Source organism: Carcharhinus amblyrhynchos, chromosome 5 (genome assembly GCF_965287045.1).
Source record: "Carcharhinus amblyrhynchos chromosome 5, sCarAmb.v2.hapA, whole genome shotgun sequence".
Classification (NCBI taxonomy): domain Eukaryota; kingdom Metazoa; phylum Chordata; class Chondrichthyes; order Carcharhiniformes; family Carcharhinidae; genus Carcharhinus; species Carcharhinus amblyrhynchos.
In genome coordinates this window covers 1745176-1760577 of record NC_137328.1, presented here as the reverse complement: position 1 = coordinate 1760577, position 15402 = coordinate 1745176, and the positions used below count along the sequence as shown (strand labels likewise).

At 40.3% G+C, this 15402-nt stretch overlaps 1 protein-coding gene across 3 annotated transcripts in view; it reads left to right on the top strand.

The window, feature by feature from the left end:
* Positions 1-15402, top strand: part of ccdc171 (coiled-coil domain containing 171) — a 218560-nt gene that overhangs the window by 39387 nt on the left and 163771 nt on the right. For all 3 annotated transcript variants that reach the window (XM_080188307.1, XM_080188306.1, XM_080188308.1), the window contains exon 10: positions 2012-2114. In XM_080188307.1, the coding sequence (XP_080044433.1) occupies positions 2012-2114 (103 nt within the window). The remainder of the gene's footprint in view (positions 1-2011; positions 2115-15402) is intronic.

The following is a 15402-nucleotide window of genomic DNA, read 5'->3' as shown; positions in this document are numbered from 1 at the left end:
CTGTACAGTTTCTACCAATTGCAGATAGTAAATTAACTAAAGTTTAACTAATCTGGCATGATTCCTTGTTGGTTCAAAATTTTAAACAGCACCCTATTGTCAAATATAGAAGTTTTGTTTTGAGATTTAGCTAGCCACACAGAATTTCTGGCAAGCATTGGTTTGCTTTCAATCCTGGTAAGGTCAGGTGTTATCATTTACTTTTATACTTCTATAAAACAAAAAATGTTAGAAACTCACCAGAGCTTACTCAGCTAGCTACTCTGCAGAAAATAACAAGTTGATATTTGTATGTATGTCCTCCTTAACTAAACTATAACAATACTAAACTATATAACTGAACTGGATCAATATATGGCAATCAGAAAAAGAGAAAGGAATGAAAATATATTGTTACTACCAGGCTGAGGAGTGAACTGATTCCCCCTTTTGTTCCACCCTGAGTTGGTTATGGCAGAGTTTGAATTTAAAACCAATTTAAGTATGTTGAACTGTGTATAGATCAGTGCAAGAAATAAGCCAGCCAGGTTCCTTAAGTCAACAAATAAAGAGTTAGTTCTGTTGTTAAAACCCACTTGAGAAAAGATGCAGATCTTGTTAACAATAGGTTTAAAATGTACAAATAAGCCCAACTATCCATTAATGCACTAACACATGTATAATCCCCCCAAGCATGTGAGAATGAAGTAAAACACTGCAGAGTATCAGATATTAAAAACTTGGGCAAGTAACAAGAAAAGTCAGAGTAGAAAACAATGCATGAAGCGTTCAGATGTTTGTTCACAGTTGATGGGTCCTGCTCCATAGTGGTTGCTGGTTCTTGGGGGTTTCTCACTAGTGGTCAGAGGTGCTGATTTGGAACTCTCCCTTAAGAACTCTTACTTTGTAGCAATGAAGTCTTCTGGTGGGTTTTTGAAAACGCAAACTGCTGAGAAAGATTTCAAAAGAGAGATTGGGTAGAGCTATTGCCCCTGTACCGTCTTTCTGACTATACAGAAATCTAGTATTTTTTTTAAACACCCAAGAGCTAGATCATGTGACTTCTCCCTGAGAGCTTCATGGACTCTTTGCCTCCATAAAAGCTGCTTGTGTCCTTTGCAAATGCAATATAGTAACTGCTGGAAGTCGGTGTCCATTGCTCAATGCACATGTTTGTCTTGTTGATGGCATTAGTTAGTATTTTATACAACACATCATCGTAACATAATTAAAATATTTGGACCACTTGGCAGGAGGGGGATGAAGTCAGGAATTATCTATTGGGAAGATTGAAACTATTAAATGAAGTACATGTACTTCTTGATCCAAGCAAGATCTGGCAGTGAATGACAAAATCAGCTTTCTGCCATATCTGTTCAAGTCTTCATCCCCTGACTCTTGGAGCAACAAGCAGAATTACTTGCTGTGGGAGGAGAATATTTACAAAGGTCACCTGCCCAGTAAGATCCCTGCCTTCTATTGGAATGGAGCCTCAAAACTGTCTGCCACTTGCTTACCTGTGCTTCCAGCTGGGAAACGCTTTACAGAGTCTTTATAATGGCCACTGTTAACTTAGAGTTACGTATTTTTTGGTGAGGTGTTAGTAAATTAGTTCTTTTGAAATATTGTACCAGGACAGTAGATTTACTTATTTTGCTTATCGTGTAAGTAAATATTTCCCCAGGTATTTTCAGCTGCTGATGTGACTACTTGATGTTGAAGTTAAATGTCCACACTCTTCCATTCATTGTAACTAAAGATAATCATATAGAACTCCTTTGGGCTGCATTTGTAATAAATGTTTCAATATTTTAATGGTTACACTATGTAGATTTTCAAAGAATATGCATACCTACATATTTTTTGTTTTGTTACCATGACCAAATGAGATCTTGCCAATTAGATAATTTATTTTCCTGATAAATCCTTCTGAACATGAATGTTTTTCGTGGTGTTTTAATCTGTAAATACTATTCCATCCTTGTGTAGGAGCATATTTATTGCAGTAATATTTTAATTATCCTCTCACAAGGCAAAGAAGCGGCAGGCTTTCCTGGAAGAGACATACGGGGGCAGCATGAGAGAGCTGGAGCTCCTTTTGGACAATTTTGCTGTGTCAGGCCCACGGACGTCAGGTTAGTTGATGCTCTGAAATGACAGATGCAGCTGTCAGTGTTCCAAGAGCCATTGCATTGTGGGAATTCTGCAGATGCCGCTGTAATCCCTCTTCTCAACATGCGATGATCTGATGACAAGATAAGAGTGGTCCTCACAGCAGTGCAGTGGCCAGGCAGGCTGAGAAAAGGTGATAGAATGTAGGCCTGGTGCTGTAGAGCCAAAGCTTGATTTACAAGTGCCAGGGTCAGCTTGACAGGCAGTAAAGAGTGAGCTTGCTGGCTTATAATTCCTGCAGGGAACAGAGGCCCTCGCAGATTTCTAAGTAAAATACATGGAAAGGAACCAGATGTTTTTTATGTAACTCGAGCCAAAATACTGCAGCATCTCAAGCAACTTAGTAGTTGCCAATTCAGGAAGGTTATTTAGGACGACAATGAGTGCTGTTACCTCAACACTTAAAAGAATAGAAGTGAATGCTGTAAGTGGGGCATTAGAAAAGTTTTCCACAATGGGTCATGTGTAACATTCTTTTAGCGTATTGGTTAATATTTACATTTCAGTAGATAAGCCATGGTTTAGTGGAGCTTGTGTTTTTTGAATTTATGGTCTAAAGATTCTGTTGAAAGTAACCTATATTGCATTAAACAGACGTTTTAAACGGTTATTGCATGTGCTTAGTTATAGTGAGCATTTTTGTAGCAAAGAGCGTACTTTTATTCCACACGGAGGAGTTGAATCAGAGGAGATAGTAAGACACTGCTATAGAGAAAAGATATTCAACAGTGAAGAATCGAATAGAATTTCTGTCTCTGCCACATTTCCAGAGAGTTTGTTTAAATCAACATTCTTTATGTTGACGCAGTTATTAAAGGGATGTTTTGGGAAAAGACTGTTACATTCATCAGTAAAATACAAACCCTGGAATATGTAATTAAAAAAATATTATAAATCTAGCATAAGGTGGTTGGGTGGCCTACTGATTAGGAGCTCCACTTTAATTATATCTCCGGGGCTAGGTGCAGAAGTGTGATGTTTTGTCATTTAACCTTGGCTTTTCGCCTTCCTCATTGCTTGCACTGCCTCAAACATGAAGTCAAGGTGAATCCTTCTTCAGGGAGGCCAGCCACCTGAAGGTGAACTATAACTTTCTTTTGTAAAATTATCTGCAGTATATGTTATTTTGGGTAAATATCTGTGATAATAGTGATTTTGGTATCACCAAATAAAGAACTTCTAATGTTACAACTTTTATTGCTGATTCTTAAAGACCAAGTCCTTTTTATTTTTGAAGCCATTCTCTTCTTTTGATCGAAACTCTGTAATTTGCTGAAACCAGCATATTCCTATCATTTGGAGGTAACACTTTATTGTTGGGTTACATTACTAATATGACAGTGATAACAGAATAATTATACACATTTCTTAAATCTGCTAATGCAGCAATTAATGCATCGACTTTGCCATTTTGTCTGCTAATGATTCGAATGATTTAAACTTTGAATTAAATGCTAATAACATAACAGAGTAGAAATGTATTTAAGTTCTGGATTCTGGAATACTAACTAGTCCAGTAACATAACCACTGCACCACACCAATCAACAAATTTAAATTAAGCAGCCATGTGTTAAAAATAGGCTACACTATTATATTACACGTAACCATGTGTCTTCCTGATGTTATTGCAAGGACCTGTTACTAGTGATGAGCAATCATTTGAGAAAACTCAATTTGAGTCAAACTAAATCACTAATTAAGCTCTGAAGTATTTTTATTCACCAAGAAGCTATGAAACATCAATTGTTCTTTTTAATCAGCAGCTGGTTTATAACTATGCAAGTGGCAGTCAGCCATGTTTTCTCCTCGATAACTACCTGTGATGGGGTTTAAAGAAGACACAGATGAGATGACCAAATGGCTTCTGACTTTTTGATACAGTATGTTGACAATTCTACTAGGGAGTCAACATGCTAGACTTGGTATTGGGGAATGAGCTGGGCCAGGTGATCGATGTTTCAGTGGGGAGCATTTTGGGCCTAGAGAGCATAATTGCATAAGATTTTGGGTAGTCATGGATAAGGACAAGAGTGGCCCTCCAGTGAGGGTGGTTAATTAAGAGAAGGCCAATTACATCCAAATTAGACAGGAACTGGGGAATGTGGATTGGGAGCGGCTTTTTGAGGCTAAATCCATGTCTGGCATGTAGGATGCTTTTAAAGGCCGGTTGATTGAAGTGCAGGACCGGCATGTCCCTGCAAAAATGAAGGCTAGAAATGGCAGGATTCAGGAACCATGGATGACAAAGGAAACTGTAAGCTTAGTCAAAAAGGAAAAAAGGAAGCGTACAATAGGTCTAGGCATCTAAAAACTGACAAAGCTCTTGAGTATAGTGAAAGTAGGATGTGGAGTTAAATGTGGAATTAGGAGGGCTAAAAAGGGCCATAAAATGTCTTTAGCAAACATAGAACATCGAAAGTACAGCACAGTACAAGCCCTTTGACTGACAATGTTGTGCCAAGCTATGTCTGAACCCAAGATCAAGCTATCCCACTCCCTGTCATCCTGGTGTGCTCCATGTGCCTATCCAATAGCTGCTTGAAAGTTCCTAAAGTGTCTGACTCCACTATCACAGCAGGCAGTGCATTCCACACCCCAACCACTCTCTAAGTAAAGAGCCTACCTCGGACATCCCTCCTATATCTCCCACCATGAACTTTATAGTTATGTCCCTAGTAACAGCTGCATCCACCTGAGAAAATAGTCTCTGCATGTCCACTCTATCTATCCCCCTCATGATCTTATAAATTTCTATTAAGTCACCTCTCATCCTCATCCGCTCGAAAGGGAAAAGTCCCAGCTCCCTCAACCTTTCCTCATAGACCTACCCCCAGACCAGGCAGCATCCTGGTAAATCTCCTCTGCACTCTCTCCAATGCTTCCACATCCTTATAGTGAGGTGACGAGAACTGCACACAATATTCCAAATGTGGTCTCACCAAGATCCTGTATAGTTGCAGCTTAATCCCACAGCTCTTAAAACTCAAGTCCCCTGTTAATAAATGCTAACACACTATAAGCCTTCTTCAAAGCTCTATCTACTTGAGTGGCAAGCTTCAGAGATCTGTGGACCTCCAATTTCTTCAGAACCCTGCTGTTGACCCTGTAATCCGCATTCAAGTTTGTCCTACCAAAATGAATCACTGCACTTACATAAGAACATAAGAAATAGGAGCAGGAGTAGGCCATCTAGCCCTTTTATCAGGGTTAAACTCCATCTGCCACTTTTCTGCCCAGCTCTGCATCCTAACAATGTCTCTTTGCAGCCTACAAGAGCTCTCCACCTCATTCACTACTCCACCAATCTTGGTGTCTTCAACAAATTTACTAACCCACCCTCCAGCCCCCTTTTTCAAGTCATTGATAAAAATCACAAATAGCAGAGGACTCAGCACTGATCCCTGTGGTACACCGTTGATAACTGGCCTCCAGTCTGAAAATTTTCCCTCCACCACCACCCTCTGTCTTCTATGAGACAGCCAGTTACTTATCCAATTGGCCAAATTTCCTTCTATCCCACACCTCCTTACTTTCTTCATGAGCCTACCATGTGGAACCTTATCAAACACCTTACTGAAATCCATGTATATGACATCAACTGCTCTATTTTCACCTACACACTTAGTTACCTCCTCAAAGAATTAATCAAATTTGTGAGGCAAAACTTGCCCCTCATGGACCCGTGCTGACTATCCCAGATTAGGCTGCATCTTTCCAAATGGTCATAAATCCTATCCCTCAGGATCTTTTCCATTAACTTACCGACCACTGAAGTAAGACTAACTGGCCTATAATTACCAGGGTCATTACTGTTTTTTTCTTGAAGAGAAGAACAATATTCGCTACTCTCCAGTCCTCTGGCACAATCCCCATGGACAGTGAGGACCAAAATCAAAGCAAAAGGCTCTGCAATCTCATCCCTCGCCTCCCAAAGTATCTTAGCTTGTATCCCATCTGGCCCAGGGTACTTATTGACCCATAGGTTTTTCAAAATTGCTAATACATCCTCCCTCAGAACAGCTGCCTCCTCCATCCTATCAGACTGTATCACACACTCATCCTCAAAAACATGGCCTCTCTCCTTAGTGAACACTGAAGAAAAACAAAGTCAAGCAGAATCTCAAAGCTTTTTGTGCATCTATTAGTAACAAGAGAATGAGTGGGCCCACCAAAGGACAATGGAGGGAAGGCATGCATGGAGCCACAGGGAGTGGGCGGGATCTTTAATGAGTACTTTGTATCAGTGTTCACCAAGGAGAAGGACATGACGGATGTCTATTGAGCTATGAGGAGAGGCTGAATAAACTGGGCTTGTACTCGTTAGAGTTTAGAAGAATGAGAGGAGATCTCATTGAGACGTATAAGATGATGAATGGGATGGATAGGATAGAGGTGGAAAGACTCTTCCCGCTCAAAAAAGACAATAGGACTAGGGGGCACAGCCTCAAGATAAAAGGGGGGCGGTTTAGAACGGAGTTGAGGAGGAACTTCTTCACTCAAAGGGTGGTGAATCTCTGGAATTCTCTGCCCGTTGAAGTGGTGGAGGCTGCCTCGCTAAATATTTTTAAGAAGCGGGTTGATGGGTTTTTGATAGGAGAGGGGATTAAGGGTTATGGGGAGAGGGCGGGAAAGTAGAACTGAGCAGCGACAGATCAGCCATGATCTTATTGAATGGCGGGGCAGGCTCGAAGGGCTGGATGGCCTACTCCTGCTCCTATTTCTTATGTTCTTATGTTCTTATGTTGAGGCGAGGAATAAGTATGTGAACGCTCGAGAGAATAGGAGGAAGTGTTGAGTATCCTAAATTGCATTAAGGTAGACAAGTCCCCGGAGCCAGATGGGATCTGTCCGAGGTTACCGTGAGAGGCAAGGGGAGAAATAGCTGGACCTTAACAGATATCTTCGTATCCTCTTTGACCACAGGTGAGGTTCCAGAGGACTGGAGAATACTCAATGTTGTTCCCGTGTTTAAGAAAGGAAGTTACAGGCCAGTGAGTCTGACATCAGTGGTGTGGAAGCTTTTGGCGAAGATACAGAGAGTCAGAATATATGCACATTTGGAAGAAAAAAGGACTAGTTAGTGACAGGCAGCATGGTTTGTACAGGGAAGGTCATATATCACCAGCTTGACTGAGTTTCTTGAAGAAGTGACAAAGATAATTGATGAGGGAAGGGCTGTGAATGTGGCTTATATGGATTTTAGTAAGGTGTTTGATAAGGTTCCACATGGCAGACTGATGCAAAAACTAAAATCACGTGGGATTCGGGGTGGAGGAACTAGATGGATACAGAACTGACTTGGTTATAGGAAAAAGTCTGACAACACCAGGTTTTAGTCCAACCTATTTATTTGATAATATACTCACAAGCTTTCGAGGGACACCCTCTTCCCTCGAAAGCTTGTGAGTATATTATCAAATAAATAGGTTGGACTAAAACCTGGTGTTGTCAGACTTTTTACTGTGTTTACGCCAGTCCAACGCCGGCATACCCACATCTTGGTTATAGGAGACAGAGTGGAAGGGGGCTTTACAGATTGGAGGTCTGTAGCTAATAGTGTTCCACAGGGATCAGTGCTGGGATCTCTGTTGTTTGTACTATATATAAATGATCTGGAGAAAAATATGAGGCATCTGATTAATAAATTTGCTGGTGACACGAAAATTGGTGAAATTGCTAATAGTGCCGAGGATTGTCAGAGGATACAACAGGATATAGATTGGAGACTTGGGCACAGAAATGGCAGCTGGAGTTTAATCCAGACAAATGCAAGGTGATGCATTTGGAGGATCAAATTTAGGTGAATTATACTGTAAATGGCAAAACCGTTAGGAACATTAACTTACAGAGGGATCTAGGCGTACAGGCCCACAGTTCCCTAAAAGGGACAACACAGGTGGCAAAGTGATTAAGAAGGCATATGGTATGCTTGCCTTCATCAGCCGCGGCAGTGAGTACAGGAGTTAGGAAATCATGTCGCAGCTATATAACCTTGGTAAGGTCACATTTAGAGTATTGCGTGCAGTTCTGGTCACAACGCTACCAGAAGGGCGTGGAAGCTTTGGAGAGAGTGCAGAGGTTTCACCAGGATGTTGCCTGGTCTTGAGGGTGTTGGCTATGAGGAGAGGTTGAATAAACTAGGATTATTTCCACTGGAAAGATGGAGGCTGAGGGGAGACCTGATAGAGGGCTACAAAATTATGAGAGGCCTAAATAGGGTGGATAGTCAGAGGCTTTTTCCCAGGATGGAAGTGTTATTACAAGGCGACACATGTTCAAGGTGAGAGGGAGAAAGTTTACGGGAGATCTGAGGGGTGAGGTTTTTTTTTAACCTGGAATGCGCTGCCAGAGGAGGTGATAGAATCAGGCACATTAGCAACATTTAAGGGGCATTTGAATAGATATGTAAATAGGAAGGGTCTAAAGGGATTTGAACCAAGTAAGGGCAGAAGGATTTTTCTTTAATTAGGGCATCATGATCAGCCAAAGAGTCTGTTCATGTGCTGTACTTTTCTTTATTCATAGCCATCTAACTCTGTTTAGATATCACGAGGATAAGTATGGATGCCAACAAAGGACACAGATTGAGGACTGCTGTACAGCCAGGTCTTCCCATCTTTTAGGAACCATTTTCTAGTGGACTCATGTTTATACATGCCACTTGTGTACACCTTTGGTTCTTTCAACAGACTTTTCTTTTATTCATTCATGGGACATGGGTGTTGCTGGCTGGCCAGCATATATTGCCCATTCTTAGTTGCACAAGGGTAGTTGGGAGTCAACCACATTACTAAGGCACTGGAGTCACATGTAGTCCAGACCAGGTAAGGACGGCAGATTTCCTTCCCTAAAGGACATTAGTGAACCAGATGAGTTTTTCCGACAACCGACAATGGTTTCATGATCACCTGTAGATTCTTAATTCCAGATATTTTTTATTGAATTCAAATTTCACCATCTACCATGGCAGGATTTGAACCCGGGTCCCCAGATCATTAGCTGAATTTCTGGATTAATAGTCCAGCAATAGTACCACTGAATCATCGCCTACCCCATCTTTGTGCTTCAAAGCTATGGATTCTCTGTTCAAGAGGAATGAACGAATTAGACTAGAATGTTATGCATTCTTCTTTATTAGAAGGTTGGAATGTTTGTTCAAAGTGCCAAGCAGTTCTTTTTTAAAAAAATACAGCCCATGCAGTGAAGCCCAGGACAGCAGCTACATTTATGAATGCTTGATGATATGAAGTCACTGTGACCTCTTATTTGGCAACTCAGCTTAATAAGTAAATATTGTGTTCAACTAGTCTTCAATTTAATTATTTTTTTCTCTGTTATTTGTATGTCAAATTAAGCTATATGTTAATACATTTGAAAATAATTTTTGCACCCTATCCATTTAAGGTTTAAGATGAAGTTTGTAATTACTGATAAAGTTGTCCCTATCATTTCAGGCATCAGTCATATCCCTTCCTCTTAGTAATAATTAATGATACTTTTCATTGTTGCAAGGTCATTCCTAATGTTCTCTGCAAGATTACTGTAAATGCTGACAGGAAAGAGGTTGCACTATACGGGAAAGCGTCGTCTATATCCATCACCATTTCCCTTTTGCCAAAGCTCAATCTTGCTAGCCTGAAACCCAAGAAAACAGCTTGCATCTTTAAAGCTGTAAACATTCTGAATAGAGTCATTGGATTTAAGGAAGAATGAATTTACGTTCTACTGTGTTTATCACATCCACAAAATGCGCAAGCTGCAATTACTTGAAAAAAAAATTACATTAGTGCTTTTCATGACCACCCAATATTGCAAAGTGATTTACACTCAATAGAAATGTAGTCACTGTAACAATATGGGACACATGCCTGCTAATTTACACCCTGCACAATCCCACAACCAGTCATATGATAGAGACCAGATTTTTCTTATTATATTGAATGAAGAATGAATATTGGCCAGGACTTGGGAATAACTCGCCTGCCCTTCAAAATTGTTCCTTGGAATCTTTTACATCTATGCAAACAGGCACACGGGGCCTTGGTTTAATGCCATATCTGAATGACAGGACCTTTGATGCAGCACTCCCTCAGTCCTGCCCTGGAGTGTCAGCCGTGGTTTTTGAGCTGAGGTTCTGGCATTCATTGGGCTTGAATCTGGAACATTGTGCAGAGAGGAGTTGCTACCAATTATCCAAGGCTGACACCATTTTGATTTTCAAGTTTGTGGACACCACCATCCTGGGTTGTATTCTAATGAGACAGAGTACAGGAAAGAGGGAGAGAATCTGGTGAACTGATTTGGTGACAATAATCTCTTCCTCAATGTCAACAAAACGAAGAAGATTATCATCAACCTTAGGAAGCGTAAAGAAGAACATGCTCCTGTCTACATCGACAGGGATGAAGTAGAAAGGGTCAAGAGCTTCAATTTTTTGAGTCAAAGTCACCAAAAACCTGTCCTGGTCCCTCCCCAATACCAACACTATAATTAAGAAAGCCCACCAACATCTCTACTTTCTCAGAGGCCAAAGGAAATTTGGCGTGTCAGCTATGACTCTCACCAACTTTTGTAGATGCATCATAGAAAGTATTATTTCTGGTTGTATCACAGCTTAGTATGGCTCCTGCTCTGCCCAAGACTGCAAGGAACTGCAAAAGGCCGTGAATGTAGCCCAATCTATCACACAAACCAGCCTCCCATCTATTGACTCTGTATACACTTACTGCTGCCTCGGCAAAGCGGCCAGCATAATTAAGGACTTCACGCGTCCCAGACGTTCTCTCTCTTCCACTTTCTCTCGGGAAGAAGATACAAAAGCCTGAGGTCACGTCTCAAGAACAGCTTCTTCCCTGCTGCTGTCAAATTTTGAATGGACCTACCTTGCATTAAGTTGATCTTTCTCTACACCCTAACTATGACTGTAACACTACATTCTGCACTCTCTTGTTTCCTTCTCTATGAACGGTATGCTTTGTATTGCACGTAAGAAACAAAACTTTTCACTTACGCTAATACATGTGACAATAATAAATCAAATCATTTGGGATCTTTAACTTAGAAAAACGGATGATTAGGGCAGATGGCCAGAAGCTTGACCAAAGAAATGAATATGGAGAAAAGTCTGAAAGAAAGAGAGAAGACGTGAAAATTGTGTTTTCATGGAGTGTGGGGTCTAGGCAGCTGAAGGTACAGATGCTGCTGGTGGAGTGAGGGGACATGCTTAAGGATTGGAGAGACCAGGTGCAGTAGAACTGAAGGATATTACTGTCATAGGATAGGGCTGAGTCCATGGAAGGACATAAAACATTAGAATGAATTTTAATTTTTGATGGGAGATCTCTCACCTTACTGTTGAAAGACCTCTAGATGACTTGGTTTCATCTTTCAGGCCAATTACCACTTTGTCAATCTGAAATCCAAAAAAACCCAGGTTTGTCTAATACACTATCACTCACCTATATCTGGCATCTCTCTTAGACATGGAAAAAAACTTATCTGATGGGAAATTCCACTTTTCCCTTTGGCCTTTTACTATGTTCTGTCACATTTGTTGTCTTTATTATGGTCGGTGCTCCTGTCAATAATTGAAGACATATTTGATTAAAAACAATTTGGAGGTAACAAAATATTGTAAACAGTGCAATGTCTAGTGCTCCTATATTTTGCACTCCAAGTATATATTTCCTCCTTTCAAGATGCAAAAATACATGGTGTTTTTTTTTAAAGCAAGATTCATTGCACTCCAACACAATTTTTCCTTACGATCTCTCTATTGTGGAATTTATCTCTTCATTCTTTTCCTCTTGCTATTGTCTTCAGCTCATTCCTTCCTGATTTGTTTTGTACTTTTAACCTTGGTTTCAACCCTGGTGGTATCCTGTCTTTGGATGCTCAATGAAGGTAAGTCTTTTTTTAAAATTAGGTCCCACTATATTTATAGATTATTCTTATTTTGTTATCCCTAATTTAGTTTATTTAGTCAAGTCTTTTATTTATAACTTTAATTCTGTGAAGTTGAATACCAAAAGTAAAGTTTATTTATTAGTCACAAGTAAGGCTTACATAACACTGCAAAGAAGTTACTGTGAAATTCCTCTAGTCGCCACACTGTGGTGTCTGTTCGGGTCAATGCACCTAACCAGCTCCACGATATTTTAATTGAAATGCCCACTATCTCTGAGATTTTAATTGTCATCTAGCCTTTTGAGATAGCTTTTTTTTAAATAGCAGAGTAAGTTTAATTCTCTAATTTTGACAATTAAAAACAAGAAAGAATTGTATGTCCTCTTTCTCTTCCTCCACAAATCCCAGTAGTGTCTCACTATTATTGCTGTTCCTAGAACTACTGGCTTATGACTGTGAAACCATATTTGCAGCTCCATTAGGAATTGGCTTGGATTTCACTGGATTATGTCATTTTAAAATTCACATTCAGTGGAATGGACCTAACTTTTTAGTTTCATGGCAATTTACCATGCAAGTTGCACAACCTTTCTCCCTTTCATCCATTCCAATGGTGAGTCTCTTGGTGAGATATCGATAAACAGCTGAAGACATAAGGCAACTCTGACAACTTTCTGATTACTGCATTTAACTACCCTTATGGTCATTGACTTATGGTCAGCTCACTTTTCAATAATGAGTGCTGATAGCCTGATAACTTCTGCAGCAAAATCCAGGCCTTTAATTCATCAAACAGATGGTTGTGTAGACTGAGGAAGGGTTTCAGAAGAATGATTTTCTTGTACATTTGGAGTTTGTTCACGCCAATTAACTTTTGTCCCTCTGGTGCAGGTGGCAGAATTGGACCTAGATACCCATTTCAGATTTTTGCAGATATATGCATACTTTAATATAGGCATAAGAATTATGGATTTTTGTTTTGCTTGGTGACATGTGCAATTTAACTGTTAACATAGTGCTTTCCAAATTTTTTCCCAACGTAGCTCCATCTTAATGGCTCAGATTTAATGTGACACCATAGTGAAAATATGGGGTGGTACGAGAATAGTTGACAGGGGTGGGGGTGTGGTGGTGGGATGGAAGGGGATGGACTTTAGTTCTGGACCTGATAGTGGAATGGGTCTTGAGCTTGGGGACAGTTGATGAAGAGGTTTCTTTAAAAGTCAAATGACCATCTGCTTTTTTGCAGCAGCAGCTATGGGGTCTCAGTGATCAATCCATTAGCCCCACCCATCAACAAAAAAGAGAATGAGGATTTAAAAGCATCTTGCAGCCTGTTGGAAATCAGTCTGCCTCTGAACTCTCAACCTGAAAATCTCATCCTGTGACCCCACTGGGGGTTGCAATCTACAGATTGGAAATCTCTGCATTAACAACCTACTTGAGCCTTTTTGTTTTAAACTTGCTATCTGTATTTCCTCTGGCTTTTAATTGAGATGGGATTTGGAACAAACTTGAAGGAAATTTCCAAAATTACTAAAATTGTTGCCTGGATTGTGTGGCATGCCTTATGAGGATAGGTTGAGAGAGCTTGGTCTTTGCTTCTTGAGAGATGAAGGATGAGGGGTGACCTGATAGAGGTGTATAAGATGATGAGAGGTATTGATCGAGTGGATTCTCAGAGGCTTTTTCCCGCTGCTGAAATGGTTGCCACAAGAAGATACGGGCTTAGGGTGCTGGGGAGTAGGTAAGAGGAGAAGTCAGCGGTAAGTTTTTCACTCAGAGGGTGGTGGGTGCGTGGAATCAGCTGCCGGCAGCGGAGGTGGAGGCGGATTCGATATGGTCTTTTAAGAGACTTTTGGATAAGTACATGAAACTTAGCAGGATAGAGGGTTATAGGTATGCCCAGTAGGTAGGGACATATTCGGCGCAACTTGTGAGCCGAAGGGCCTGTTTGTGCTGTAGTTTTTCTATGTTTCTAAAATGACTGGTGCTGAATGAAGTCAAGAGTAGTGAATTTTACGAGGAGGTGTATTCAGAATTTTTTAAAAATACATCCATGGGATGGGGCTTCACTGGCTAGGCCAGGATTTATTGCCCATCCCTGGTTGCCCTTGAAAAAGTGGTGGTGAGCTGCCTTCCTAAGCCACTGTAGTTCCTGACGTGTAGGCACACACAGTGCAGCTAGGAAGGAAGTTCTAGTTGAATGAATAAAACTCGAAAGAAACAGTGATTTCATTCTGAAATCTCAACTGAGATAGTTTACTGAAGAGATTTGAAAACTACTTCCTGAAATGATATCTGTGCGTTTCCCCCATGCATATTTGGGAGATCAAAGTTCATTAATCAAAGTATTGGGAAGACCAGAATCATTGTTTTTAGTCCCCACCACAAACTCCATTCTCTAGCTGCTGTCTCCAACCCCACTCCCTGGCAATTTTCTGAAGCGAAATAGAACTGTCGCAACATGGGTGTTGTATTTGATGCTGAGATGAGAACTCTGACCATGTTTCCACTGCATCACTAAAACATTCTATTCCCAAGACTGAAACATAGTGTTACAGTTGGGCTGTCTCAGCATATCTGATGCTGAAACCATCACCCATGCCTTTGTTAACTCTCTAAATTTGATTATTCCAACACACTGCAAGCTGCTCTGATTTTTAAAATTTTCAGCCATATTTCCTTGGCTTTGTCCCTTCCTATCTCTGTAGTCTCCTCCTGCCTTAAAATTGCTTCACCAATTCTGCCATCTCGTGCATCCCCGATTTTTAATTGCGTCACTCTTGGTGGTTGTATTTTCAGCTGCTACTTCCTGAATGTGCTCCCTAAAACTCTCTGGCCTCCCTATGTTTTTTTCCTCCTTTAAGGTTCTTCCTTAAAACTTAGCTATTGGCCATAGTATCTCTTTATGAGCCTTGTGTCAAATTTTGTTTGAAAAGCTGCACATGCTTACGCTCTGGATATTTTACTTTGTTAAAAGCATTTTAAAAATACAAGGTGGGGGAGAAGAGTTGCCTTTGACATTTTTTTCCAAATTTGTTCATGTGCCACATTGTTTACATAAATTTCCTCAATATTACGTGACCCGGAAAAGAGCAAGTATTTGATTAAAAATTTGGTTTATGCCAAAATCACACAAAGTCGTAACTTCCTCTGACCGTTGCACAGTCAAAACAATTTTTTGGTGCCCCATTCCTGAAAAGTAACTGTTGCTCATCAGGTTAATTCTAAACATTAACAATGCAAAGTTTTAACATTGCTAATCAGTGATGTGATATAATACATATCTGATCCTATTGATGCAAATTATATGAATCTAATTAGAGTTATATCATTTCTAG